The 14,289-nt window shown below is 34.0% G+C and overlaps 1 protein-coding gene across 4 annotated transcripts in view; it reads right to left on the bottom strand.

Annotated features, from left to right (window-relative positions):
• Glcci1 (glucocorticoid induced 1) overlaps positions 1–14,289 on the bottom strand; it is a 66,000-nt gene that overhangs the window by 50,063 nt on the left and 1,648 nt on the right. Inside the window, exon 1 of one of the 4 annotated variants that reach the window (XM_076913700.1) lies at positions 13,870–13,891. The exons of the other annotated variants lie outside the window; for them this stretch is intronic. Within the exon in view, the coding sequence (XP_076769815.1) occupies positions 13,870–13,876 (7 nt within the window). The 5' untranslated portion in view covers positions 13,877–13,891. Of the gene's footprint in view, positions 1–13,869; positions 13,892–14,289 lie in introns of those variants that run through there. 4 annotated transcript variants of the gene reach the window in all.

Consider the following 14,289-nt stretch of genomic DNA (forward strand, 5'->3'; position numbering starts at 1 on the left):
AAACATAAGCTTTCTTTCCTATTTGAGCAGCAACAAAATAATTTAATATATTGTTGAAAACATCACTCTGTCTAAACAAGTAAAATTTTTCTTGTTTAATAAATGAAAAGGTTCAATTACTTAAAATACTTTGCTCCTATAATATCAACTACAGGTTAGTAGGCCAATAACAAACAGCCTAATAATTGAGTGGGCAGGTTAAATCCATAGGAAACTATAGATGAGATGAAGCAAGAAAGGTTTAGGAAAAGAATGACTGTTTAAAACCTTATGGATATACGACTGCCCTTTAGATTAACCTACTAATACCAAGATTATAAACAGAAATCTGCACTAACATATGTGCAAATCTATCAATTTTCTCAACATAAAACACCATAGTAAAATAAATCTACTCTACAAGGTGTAGTTCCCACAATAATATCCTTAGGCCCAGCAAAGGGAACATACCGTTGACTGTAAATACACAACCACACTTCTCCAGAGTAAAAAGGTTCAAAAGAATGAAGTCTCCAGAAATAGGGAGGTACTTTCACAAATATTGACACTAAGAACCAAATACGTAACTATGAAACAGTTTATCCAAAACTGAGTCCTTCATTAAAGCTGGAATAGCAAAAACAAAAACAAGAAACAAAACAAACAAGCAAACAAACAAACAAACAAAAACAGAAGAAAACATCCTGAAGAAAAACAAAATGACACCTTCAAGGCCTGGAAGGTTTGCTGTTGTTGTTGTTGTACTAGTAGTTTTGTTGTTTAAAGAACAGATAAAACACTAGTTTGTGTTTGCATACTCAGAACACATTCAATGCCAACAATTCTACCAATATTATACAGAAAAGATTTTCAGGAAGTAATTCCAAGGATTAAAAACAACTTGAAAATAAAATAAATCTGCTGCTAGAAATATTTTAGAATAGCATCATCTTTTATTCTCTAATCATAAAACTGGTCATTTCATCTTAGTCTATGACAATAACTGATTGAACAGTTCTTGAGTCAAAATTGGCAATCCCCAGTAGATAGAAGTGGAGGTTCCAGTTTTATTGACATCTAAGTTTAAAATTTTAGCTTAAATAACGGGATAACCTTATTCAATTCCAGTGTCCCACAACATGAGTGAAATAATCAAGATTTTAGTTTGAGAAACAACTTGTCATTAAAAATAAACATTAGAACTGGGACAATTGGAATACAAACGTGAGCACCACCTCCAGATGTACTTGAGACTCATCTCAATGTGGGAGGAAAATGAAACCACACCAACCTAATTATACAAAAAAGATGACTCAACTGTCTTTTCCCTCTCTCCCCTCTCCTTCTCCACCTGTTTTTCTTAATCCTTTCAATGTAGTGTTGAGATGGGATAAGAACTGAACAAAATGTAAAACCATTCAGCAAACACAGTAAGATCCTTGAGCTTTCCAGGTACTCTGGTAGATTGGTCTTATTTCTGTGAGGCAGCTATTAATATATCTCTACATGTTTTTAAAGATTATGTTTTGGACTGGGGAGATGGCTCAGTGGTTAAGAGCACAGACTGCTCTTCCAGAGGTTCTGAGTTCAATTCCCAGCAACCACATGGTGGTTCACAGCCATCTGTAATGGGATCTGATGCCCTCTTCTGGTGTGTCTGAAGATAGCTACAGTGTACTCACATAAATAATTCTTTAAAAAAAAAAAAAAAGATTATGTTTTAATATTTTAATCAGAGACTAGCTATAGGTGCTTTGTTTGATGATACCTAATTCCAAATAAATATATTTCATCACAGTCACACAATCAACTTGATGGGCTGTCTTAAAGCACTGACACTATATATGCCTATTTAACAAACCAGACAAGAAAGAGTGGGTCTCCCAAGGAATACTATCAAAATAACTTCAAAGACAATTGCTGGTTAACCACCTTTCTTTAAGTTCTAATATTGGTTAATGCCAACTGCTACTATTTGAAAAGCTGAGTGGGTTATCATAGTAACAGCCTAATGTGTATCTTCCTGGCTGACAGGTGGCCCTCAGTATCATCATTCAGTGACTCAGACTTCCTTCATCTTTTAATCACTATTCTTCTAGACCTCCTCAGTCTTCTGCAGGAATGTAATTCTGCTGGCAAAGAAGGGAAGATCAAGAATAAGGGAGATCAAACGAACATTGAACAGAATAAAAGCATCATATGCCATTTAAAATGTTTAGCTGTAAGGAGCAAGGCTACAAAGTATACTCTACAAGTGGACTTATAGGAGGAAATAAAAGAGAATTTAGCAAAAACACATAAATCTTTTCAACAGAAAGGTCTGAATTATCCCTAGGGACAGTTCGAATCAAGTTTCAAAGTCAGTCTCACTGGGCTATCATCATTATCTATCATTGCAAACCAGGATAATCTAAATTAGTCAACACTATGTTCTTAGTTCGTTCGTCTTTCTTTTCTTTTCTTTTCTTTTCTTCTTTCTTTCTTTCTTTCTTTCTTTCTTTCTTTCTTTCTTTCTTTCTTTTGTTATTTCCAAAAGTCTTATTCATCCCTACAAAAAATACCCTTTTCACTGAAAATACTGTATTTAGTTTTAAGTATTTTAGTTCTCCCAAAAAGATTTTTTAAAAAAATGCTCAGATACATTTGTAATTCCTCAATGTGATCTCCTTACACAGGTTTGGAGAACAGTACAGTTACCTAAAAGTTCTACAGGTTTATCAGAGATATGAGATATAAGCAATGTCATTTCAACCAGATCATAACTACAGATGTATACATGTCACATCTAATAGGAAAAAATACTTTGCTAAGCAACATTAAACAAAATATTGAAGCTAAATATCCTGAGTAAGTTTAACAGCAATTTATAAAACATACTTTTAAACTACATTTTAATTTATTGTGCATATGTGCATATTTGTGTCACATGTTGCAGGTTAGAAGACAACTTTCCAGAGTCCATTAACCCCTTCCGCGGGTCCAGGGGACAGAACTCAGATCAGACATCTTTGACTGCTGAGCCACCTCACTGGCCTTACAGAACATCTTTGATTAACCAAAACCTCTTGATAAGCAAGAGGTTCTAGGTTATAAAATTGGGAGACTTCTGAAGACTAGATGTATTTTCAAATATCATCAATGTTACTGAAAGATCAGCACTTTCTTTCCAAAAAGGACTATATTCATCATTCTCTTCTACTTTAAAAAAAAATTCATTCTCTTAGTAGTTTGTTCTTATCTATGTAGCACAAAGGAATAATATAACAAGTCTCAATGTCTTTTCAGAGACTTTTCAGTAACTGTCAACTCAGAAGAATCTTTAGTAAAATTTCAAACAAGTTGATAAAGAAACATTAAAACATCTGAATAGAGGAAGATATTTAGTGGGTAGAGACATCCAAAAGTGACTACTCTAAAGAAACAGACACTCTATGTAAGACTACAAGTGCTTAAATAGCTACAACAAAACAAAAAGATACGTAGTTAGTGCTTCAAAAAATAACAAGAAATAACAATTACCTCCACCTGAAAAAGCTGCTGATATTTGAAGGCTACTTGCAAAGATTTCAGAAGTTTTTGGCAAAAAGGCATGTATGTTAGAGAAAGAGACATTCCTAACAGGGACCATGAATTCAAAGCAAAGAGTGACACAAGAACATTTACTTAATAATCCAAAACAACATTTTCTTAAAAACAGCAAGTTTGATCAAGCAGGAATACAGGAACAAAATGCATGTGTCCATTTTACATCAAGCTAAAATGGTAGATTTTATTTATTAACCTTAACTTAGAAACCAAAAGAAATTTTTTATAAAAATCACGTTTGTTTCTTCTTCTAAAGATAGATTAGCTTAATTGTGGGAAAATAGTAAAATAAAAGCCTAATGGCAGGGAAAGACCTAAGTGGTATCAGTTCTTAAGAGTACTAAGCAGTCTATCATCTAACAGGAGACAGTTAGGACCTGGGGGGAATGTAAAGAAACTGATATATTGTAAGAATTTGGAAACAGAACAATATATGCTCAGAAGGGGGAAATGAGTTTAAAGTCAAGCTTTGTGCTGGCACAGAACAAATCATCATCACCATCATTGTCCAATATTCTAGGTTTACCATGATTGTGTTCCACAGTGGCAGCAAAGAAACCATCTCCACATCTAGTCCTTGACTTTAAACTTGAATCATTCAATATTCTGATCTTGATAACTGTTCTTCTAAATTATATTTCTGTACAAATGAATCATTAAAGTATGACTCAAACTTGAAGCTATACAGTTAAATATTTAGTCAATTATTTTATTCTCTTAGTATCATAAAACAATTCTAGTCCACTTTTTCAAAGCATGTATTCTGAACAATTAATTTCCACACTAGAAGAGTGTAGTGTGCTCTACTCTGTGAAAACATAGGTCCAAGAAAAAAGGTACTAACAAACTTCCCAAAGATAGTTATGTTTAAAAATATTTAGATTTTAAGTTTATAGAATATAGGGAGGTCAGTTTTAATCTTTAGTAAGTTTTATCTGTGAGAGTAATTACTGTACTCCACAGAAATGCCACACTTTTTTTGTGTATAGGTGTGCCCATCTATTTATAGGTGCCTGAGCCCCCAAACCCGGATGCTAGGCATGGAACTCCAATTTACTGCAAGAGCAGCAGGCACTTAACTTCTGAGTTATTTCTCAAACCCCTATACTTCTTTTAAATTCAGACCATCTTTTGCTCAGAATAGCTTTAAGATCACTATTCTCCTGCCTCTATCTCTGGAATTCTAATATTGCAGGCATACACGACCATGCCTAGTTTAGTAGACTTTTCAAAGCTTGTTTCAATTTTGAATGTAGCACTCACAAATTAAGAAGCCTATAAGAGAAAAATAAGATACATTTGCTAAGACTAAGTAGGTTGGAAAGATGGCTCAGTGGTTAAGAACAGCTGAGTTTGACTCCCAGCACCCATAATGTCAACTTACAACTATCTGCTAACTCTAGTCCCAGGGAATGTGACACCCTCATCTGGCCTCCATGGGTTCTAGGCACACATGTGGTGCAGAAATATATATGCAGAACAACACACCCATCCACATTTTAAAAATTAACAAATTGTTTAAAATAATATACTGGATACAACCATGACTTCAAGTTATATTTAATGACTCATAAAAGGTAACACGTTGACACTAAATAATTTTTCTCCAAACCCCAACACAACAAATCTATTCTTATCAAATAATTTTAAAGGAACTAGTTTAGTACACAAGTTCAACAGTTAAAACTATTCTTCCAGGGGAAAAAAAAAAAAAGATAATTGTAATGACATAAGTAGTAAATTATCTCATAATCACAGAACTTCAAAACTGAACCCCCTTGGGTCTCCACTGATTTTATCTTATGTGAGTGGGCAAAATTTGAGTCACTACCATTCATTACACTAAAATTGAAGTACTACAAAAAAATACTACCATGAACCTCTGTAATATGTGGAGAGGGCATCAGGAACTTCTCATCTGGTGACTGAGAAAGGAATGTGCTCTTCAAAGCACCCTGGCACATGTGTGCATTCTCATTCTCCTCTTCCCTTCCTTCCCCTTCCCTCCTCACAACCTGGAAAGCTTCATGTTAAAAGGAAAAACAAACAAAAAACAAAACAACACCCTCTGGGGATATCTAATTATAAACAAAAGATTCCATTCCTACAAATAAATGACTAGTCTAATGATGTTTACTCATTGTTTTGTCTTCTGACAGTAATAAGAATGAATATAGGGGTTTCTAAAAGCTCTTCCCAAGGAAGGAGGACTACTTCCTTCGGCTAATGCATAGGAACGGCACTATTATTATGGAGTAATGCCTCTTTCCTTTTTATTTGTCTGTCTGGTAAGGACACAATTACAGAAGAGACCTTGGAATATTTATCTAAAATAAACACATCTTTTCACAGGACAGCAGGGGAGAGGGAAAATACTTAGTACAGAAATTCATTCCTTTTTAGGAGTTATTTGAATTCCAAATTTCTAAGAACTTTCAAACTCAGACTGGGGAGGTAATGGAAATGATATAGTCATATTCATTTAGATCAGCTTCTTAGGGTACTAGTTAATTTTTCTAAATGTCAGAACATTTATTCAGCAAAGTGAAATTATACTATTCGTTAATATGTTTTAACAACCTCAGATGAGCCTTAACCTTGTATAACTGACTTCCTAAACAGTTTGTGCAAATAACATTTTGGTAAATTAAATCAATTTACTTGTACATTAAGTTAAAGAATCAGTAAAGCAAATAAGCACCTGAAAAGCTGCCTGGCAGTTTAAGTTTTTCATCATAGTAAAACACAAATTAATATATAACTCACGTTCTCCTTACCTAGGTTTCAGAGACAGTACAATTACATTTCTAACTTAAAGAAGCACTGAATTTTGGGCATGATGGTGTTAAATTACTGGAAATATAATAAATTTAGACCCTTATTCCATGGAATCTCATTAGGTCAAAATCCACTTGACAGAATTCCAAATGGCTGCTCAAAGAGGAAGAATTGGTCTTCCCCAGGGATGAGCACCCCAACTGGCTATCCAGTAACAAGCAGTAATACACATACAAGCAATACTAAATGTACTTGGCAGGTTGTATTTATGTAGTTTTATATATAAACAAGTGATATGAGTGTAACACTAATAAAAGGGAAAATAAACCATGAATTTGAGAAGGTGTAGAGGTGAAAAGATATGAAAGGGGTTGAAGGGAAGGAAACAAAAACAAAACAAAAAAAGGATAATTTATACACAGGTTAAAACATTATGAGAAAAATGTTTGTTTACATTTCAGACTTTTGGTTTCTTAGGAAATTGTCTCAAGGTCAAGGTTCACTTACATATTGGTTTGTGTTAGTTTTTTGAATAACTTTGTAAGGAATAATTTTAAAGTCATTTAGTTCATTTCATACTTTATGACTAAAATCATGTTGTGGCTAAACTCTGTATGTTATACAAAAAAGCACTCTATAAAAGACTATGTTATGTCTTTCAAAATATGAATACTTGTGTAAAATTCATTTTTGTCCAAACTATTTCTATAGCAAGAGACTAGTTCCTTCTACACTATACAAAGATATAAATCAATGTTTTCCAAAACTTAACCATATTTGAATGTTAAGCCCAAAACAAAGACAAAAACACATAAGTGACCAAAATTAATTAATATTCTATAAAAGGAGCAGCATAAATATAACCTATCAAATTTAATCACATATTTTTAAGATTTCATGCCTATGATCATCCTTCAGTGATTTCATTCCACAGTATGCATACTTGTCTCTCAGTGTGTGCACATGTATTTATATAGCTCAAACAGAAATCTCTGTAAATCCTATATATGGATTTAATAAATATTTACTGCAGGGCCTTTTGAATACCAGATATCAGATTACATGCTGTAATGCTAAAAAGAAACAGGTGTATTAGGTAAAGCAGACATATCCACCAAAATAACCTTGCATACAAAGTCACAGAAACAGTGAGACACTTTTATGAGAAATGAACCAAACTACAGCTACACTGTCAAGGACTTGCAAACAGCTACATTAATTATGGGTTGGAGAGGGGATTATGATGCTAAAGTCCTGTTCCCCAATTGGTTCTTGTCAGTAAAGAAAGCCCTGGGCCAATTGCTGGGTGGAAGGTACAGGTGGCCTTCCAAGTCCCTGAAGGCAAGTAGGAAAACCAAGAAAGGAGAGACAGAGTTTGCCATGCTTTGAGAGAGAAAACCAGGAGGCCATGGGAGGTCTCAGGAGGAGCAGTGGGGCAGTGGGCTGTGGCTGCTCCTATAGGTGGGTGGTCAGAGATGTTTAGCAGGGACTAGAATGAACTGAACAACTAAAGTTAGGACAGGTAGGAGGAGTAATGATAAGGGCACGGTTTTCAGGCAGGAGATAAGCAATTGTTCCAAGAAGGCAAGTTGAAAATGAACAACTGTGTGTGAGTCTTTTATCTGTGGATCAAGAAAACTTCAAAAAATACAGTATTTTTAATGAATATAATAAAACAACAGTAGTTTACTGCATCATTTTCTATACCATCCTATTTCCCAAATTTCTACTTAAAGTTTCATATGACTTACCACATGGTTATATTCAGGGGCCATACACTTTTCTTCAATATTCTATTTGCAACATTAGAAAAGACTGACACAAACGTATGATTTATCAAGCATCTATTTGTTCTTCCATAGGCTAGGTGTAAATTTTAATCCTTAAACAGTAGTTACTTATATAAATATGTTAATTTTTGAGTGCATGGTTTATACAAAGTGAGAAAAAAAAAAAAACAAAAAACAGCAACCATCCTAAAGACGAACATAAGAGTAACCGTAAGGGCTATAATGCTATAACTTTAAAATAAAAACTACAAGTGAATACAAATAAAAATAGGTAAATTCTGAGTATAAGAAAAACAAGTAAGTCATTGAGCACTCCACAAAAACAGCACATAAAAGCTACTATAGGAATGGTTACTACTTTCCATTCTCATCAGTAATAGCAGGTATTTTAGTGAAAGTCAAGTCAAACTCATTTCAGTGGTCTCAAAAGGCATCACTAAGTATTGCTGGGGCTTCTACAAAACTACACAAGAAACCACATTCAACAACAATTCAGATTTCTACAAGAAAGTATGTGTGTGTGTGTGTGTGTTCTGAATGCACAAAGGCCAGTGACATCACCCTACGTTCTCCTACAGGAGAACATTATGTATATGCAATGAATGCAGTAGATCCAGACATATTACAGAAGCCATGGAATGAAACTATTCTTAGTTTCAAAAATGAAGAGAAAATATATAACAGAGTAATAACTTTAAAATAACTCCCTGGACCACTCCACTGTTCTGACATTTGAAAGAATGCTTTTTAAATGTGCAACTATAGATGGATACTAAAGATTTTTAAGGAAGATCAGACACTGGGTATTATACAGCATGCCTGTAATCCAAGAACTCAGGAGCTTGAGGCAGAAAGATAGCTAGCTTATTCTATCCTAAACTATACCAGGTAACCCTGCCATTAAATATTATCTTAAGAAGTATATTAACTTAATAATGGAAAAGATAAAAATCAGCTAATGAACTCTTCAAAAAGTTTTCCCATAACCATACTGGATAAATAAGAATATTTATTACTATTAGCAGTTTATGGGTACGTTTGACCTTCAGAAATACTAGTCAGCAAGTAGCAATGCTTCTTAGTTTAATATTTAGACATACTGCTAGATGACTGTTGAATTACTTCATTGTAATAACTTGGCAGAAAATCTTAAACACTAACCTTGCCACACTACTATGGGTTTCACTAGCTCCTACTATGGGTTTCACTAACTCATTCTTAATTTTGGCAATAATTAATGTACAACATGGTGGCAATCCATTAAATTATATATGTAGAGTTCAAACTCACACTGCAAGCTTGGCTGTTGGCTTTCACAAAAGCTGACTAAAGCTACTGCCAACTACTGAGACAATTACTTGAGTCTAGTACCTGCTTAGTAATTCTTTAGGCATTAAGTCAAGTCAGTTTACCACCATATATAACTAATTCTTAAGTGTGATGTGATTTAAGAAACAGCTAGTTAGATGTAAATAAGACCAGACACAATGATGTTCATAACCCTGAGCTCCCCCAGCCCAGGAACAAGGTGCAATGTCTATCTCTATGTCCTCCATGTGCATGTATGAGTGCCCCTCTCCCCTGTAAGAAGCAAGAAGAGAAAATGGCCATTCTTTCATATTCCATTTTAATTACATTCAGGTAACTGTCCTAACATTTTTAGACACCCTCAAAGTATCAGACCATGTCCCAGAACAACAGAATAGTGCCGTGAAAACACAAGAGAAAACCCATTTGTCATTCTTTACCTAAATATCTCAGCAATTCATCAAGTGTGGAATCATCACAGAATCTAGAACTAAAAGAACAGAATTCTGCATCTATTTTCTTGCTGAATTTCAAAGTATACATAGCTTGGCAAATAGTCACCCTCAAATGTTTTCTTCCTTTCTATCTATGGCAACTAGACAGAACAATACAAAGGAAGTCACCAAGTATTCATGAACTTGCCTCCTCTTGTTACTTGCCTCAACAACATCAAGATGAAATAAACCACAGTGATGAAAGTATCAGTCATACCTATTTCTATAAAAATGACAATTCTGGATAGGTATTTTTTGACAATTTGTTCATAAGTAATATTCTTAGATTCTTCAGACATTACTAATCTACAAAATTTTACTCTACAGAATAAGCACAAATTTTCCTAAATTATCAGAAAAACTATGTTTTGGTCATTTCTAGAGGTCTAGACAAAGGGTAAGGGACTTTGGCGCTCCAGCCATTCCATCAGTTCCCCAGACTTTACCAGTAAATGAGTAGTAGTCTGTCTCTTCAGCTTAACTTTATCAGACCAGTTAAGAGACCATGTGATATGGTCACATATGGTATGGTCAACTTCTTTTTAAATAAATAATATGTAGGATGTTAAAAAAAAAAAAAAGACTGTCAAAGACTTGATTTCTTAGACATTTTATAGGAGAACAAACAATATATACTGAACACAAATGACAACAGTGAGTGCCAGTGAGTGCCAGGAAGAGATCCAGGACAGGTGCTACAAAGAAGCCAACTTTGGTGGTGTGGGAATTCTAAGCACTGGGAAAAAGACTGAACTAAAGTTAAGACCCAGAGCCATCGGTAATATGCACCTTGACACAGTATTAGCAGCAAATTAAAGTTTGGTAAGACTGGCTTTTAAATTTCTTTTTGAATTTCAGACTTAATTTGAATGTTGTCTTTTATTTACAATTAATTTGTTGCATGGAGCTGAGTTTTATTTCCTTAGTTCAAATATAACCCACATTATCACAAGTAAAAGAATTAAAAGAATGCCATTATCTTTCAATATTTATCAAATGTATACATCATAATTATCCTTTTCAAAATGTAAACCAGAGTAAATGAGTTATCCTTTTGTGAAATGTAAGTTATCCTTTTGTGAAATGTATTCCAACCAAATTTTCAATTCAATAAGCACACATAATACTTTATATACAGTTAAAAATTCATTAATCTACTTTATACACCTTAAGTATTTAATGTTCTATATGTTCATGGCAATAATCTTTGAACATACATTGATAAATTTAGAACATAAATTACTGATTAAGTAACTCTGCTACTCATTCACTGATTTTGAAACCTTATGCACCATAAGGTAACTGACAGAAGGGGGAAAAAAAAATCAGAGCTGTAAATTGACACTATTTAGTTCAACTCTAAGAGACTAAGAACTTTCCCTAAAATCAGAACCCAAAGATTATTGTGGAAGCCTAAAGCTTAATGCATTTTCACTCTATGCAGGAAAGTTTAGATATAAGTTCCCATAATGACTCTAAGAAAAATAAATTTCAAATGGGGAAGAGTAGTACAGAGAACCTCAATCTCTAGAAATGTGGGCCAGATAATAAACTTTCAAAAGGGAAATTGAAGAATATCTCAAAACAGAGAAAAAATAGCAAAATGTTTATATTTCACAACTAAGGACAACAATAAAATGACTCAAAAAGAGGAAATTAATGAAGAGCTTAAAACTTAAAGCAAATGAACAAGTTAAGCACATGTATGCACATTAATACAGTGCCTGCACTTACACAGTCTATGTTGGCTGGCTCTGAATTACCTTTTACAACACGCCTAATTTCTTTACATATGACAAAAGCCTTTCAAGATTCCTGAGGAAAACAAAATATGATCAAATTTCACTCTAGAATGGCCAATTTCTTAGGAGTAGGAGGCCTAAAAAAATCTGGTAGGTTGAATCAAAAATTAACACACTAATTTTCAGAGAAGAAACTAATAACTTACCCAATCTTCAGAAATTTTGTTACTAGATTTGGCAAAAATGTCTCTGTTATAACCTATTCTTTAATTTGGATATTTACAGACATATGGATATCTATTTGTTATCTACTATCTTATTTGTTTAGTGTTTAAATTCATGGGTTTATTCTTGGATTTCAGAAAGCAACTACTTTATTTTTCTTTAGATCATTATTAATGACTTTATCTCAAAGATCATTAATTTTAACTCTAACACTCTGCTTTAGTCTCATTTGAATTCTACTTATCTCAAAGGTAGAGTTTATATATTACCATCACAAAAATAACTATTTGCATAATACTTTATGATTTTACATCTATTACAAACACATCACAGGGAGCCATAAGATGCATTCAGTAGCTTGTCATTCACCACTTCAAAACCCTTCAGAATCAAACAAGGGGAAGGATGACATTTTGTTAATAGCAGAAGTTCAGAGATGAATATAAATAATAACCTTGAAGGTTTGAAATACACAAGAACGAAAAAATACAAAAAGAGAATGATTCAGGAACACCAACAAAACACAACTTTCAATTTGTAAATTTCCATGTCTTTTAAATAAAGCATGATGTTATTAGCAGGTTTATGCATGTTCCATTACGGTAGTCAATTATCTAAAGCTATGGACAAAACTAAAGAGAATTACTATCTTTCTGTTGGATTTTTAAAATATGATAAATTTTAGAAAACTGATTGTTCCTATTTACAGAATTCAGTTTTCTCCCCATTTTCTGACATAAGTATCAATTCTCTATTACTTTAGCTTAACCCCATAAATATGTATGCTGGGAGTGTTTGTGACTGCATTCAAAATTCTGCTTACAATTCTTCGTGATGAAAGAATCAGAAAACCTAGTTTCTATATTTTCTTCCATAATTAGACAAAATATGAATAAAATTCTAAATGCTTCCTTGTCACCCACAAACCAAATACCCATAGCTCTTACTTAAAGCTTTTTGTAAACAATATATATCTCCATGAAATACATATCCCTTGAGTCAATGTCTACCTAAAAATCTTTATGTGTAGTCTCTCAAAGCATACAATAATGTCCATCCCCCAACCTTGAAAGGTGCAAAAAAAGGAAGAAGGAGAGCAGAGGAAGAAATGGTGCTCGTTGTTGTTTTTCATTCATGCAGGAGAGTGATGTCAGTGTCTGCAGCAGCAGCAGCAGCAGCAGCAGCAGGCTCTTTGGTCAGTGGAAACTAAAACCCACTGATGTCAAACCTTAGTGAAGTCAAAAGAAACTAATTGAAATTGTTAAGTCACAGGATAGATTTGAAGTGGCTAAAGAGAAGGAACGTATTACTTGTATGTTGTACTTTCAATATGGGCAGAGGAGAACAAGGCAGAATGTGGACAAGTAACATAGCGGTAATACAATCAAGAAACTAGAAGCACAAGAACATGCTTTCAAAAATCACTTCAGTGCAAGAAACTGACAAAACACCTGATGTTACAAACGGCAGAACTACAGCACAGAATGCTCAATTACCAGCACAAGCTGTGACCCTGCAAATCTGTCTGCTGCACCGACAGACTCAAAACCAAGTGTTTTCTTCATGATTGCATTAAAATTGCATTAAACTCTGGTGTGCCTTTCTACAACAAAGAGTAGAATTTAAGCCTGATCACAAATTTCATTAGAACTACTTCATGATGGGGCATGTAATTCCTAAGCAATTAGGGCTTTTGAAGGATGCAGAGAAACAAGTTGTACTATTATCTGTGCTAAGATGTTACTGTTTATCAACAAAAAGAAAGGAGGTACTAGGTGGCCATTATATTGTTGCAGCAATTGCCAAAACTTCTCAAACTCTGCCCACAAAATCCTCTGCACAAATCTACAATTCTTTATTTTTTTTACATTGTTCCTAAAAGAAAATCCCCAAACTCCCATTAATGAACTGTTAAAGCTAAATCATTCAAAAAATCTGACTGCTGTTGCCTTCTTTTCTTTCCGTTACCTCTCATTTAACACAGCCCCAGAAAATGTGCAAGGGAGTTGCATATGGCATTAATCTGTTAGAAAATGGTGGACTTTTCTATAAAATACAGCCAAAGATGTGTGTTCAGTTGTGGTCATTATTAGGGCGATCACGTTGTTTTCATTCATTCATTCAGGATTTGCTGGAGGATGTCAGTTTCTGCAGCAGCTGGCTTGACCTGGGGGAGGAGTGGGGGAGCAAATTCCTCCTCGTGCATACAGATTACAGGATGTATTTCTTGGTGCTCCAGCACTTATTCCACTGCACTACATTCTACCCAGAGGCTTACCATCAAGGGATCTGAAAGCAAGTGCTTTGGAACATGCTAATTACAGGTCTAAATTAAAACTAAAAATACCTAAACTTTGATCTATCGTATTGCAATCCCTTTCTCTAACT

The sequence above is a fragment of the Arvicanthis niloticus genome, chromosome 15 (assembly GCF_011762505.2).
Source record: "Arvicanthis niloticus isolate mArvNil1 chromosome 15, mArvNil1.pat.X, whole genome shotgun sequence".
Lineage (NCBI taxonomy): Eukaryota > Metazoa > Chordata > Mammalia > Rodentia > Muridae > Arvicanthis > Arvicanthis niloticus.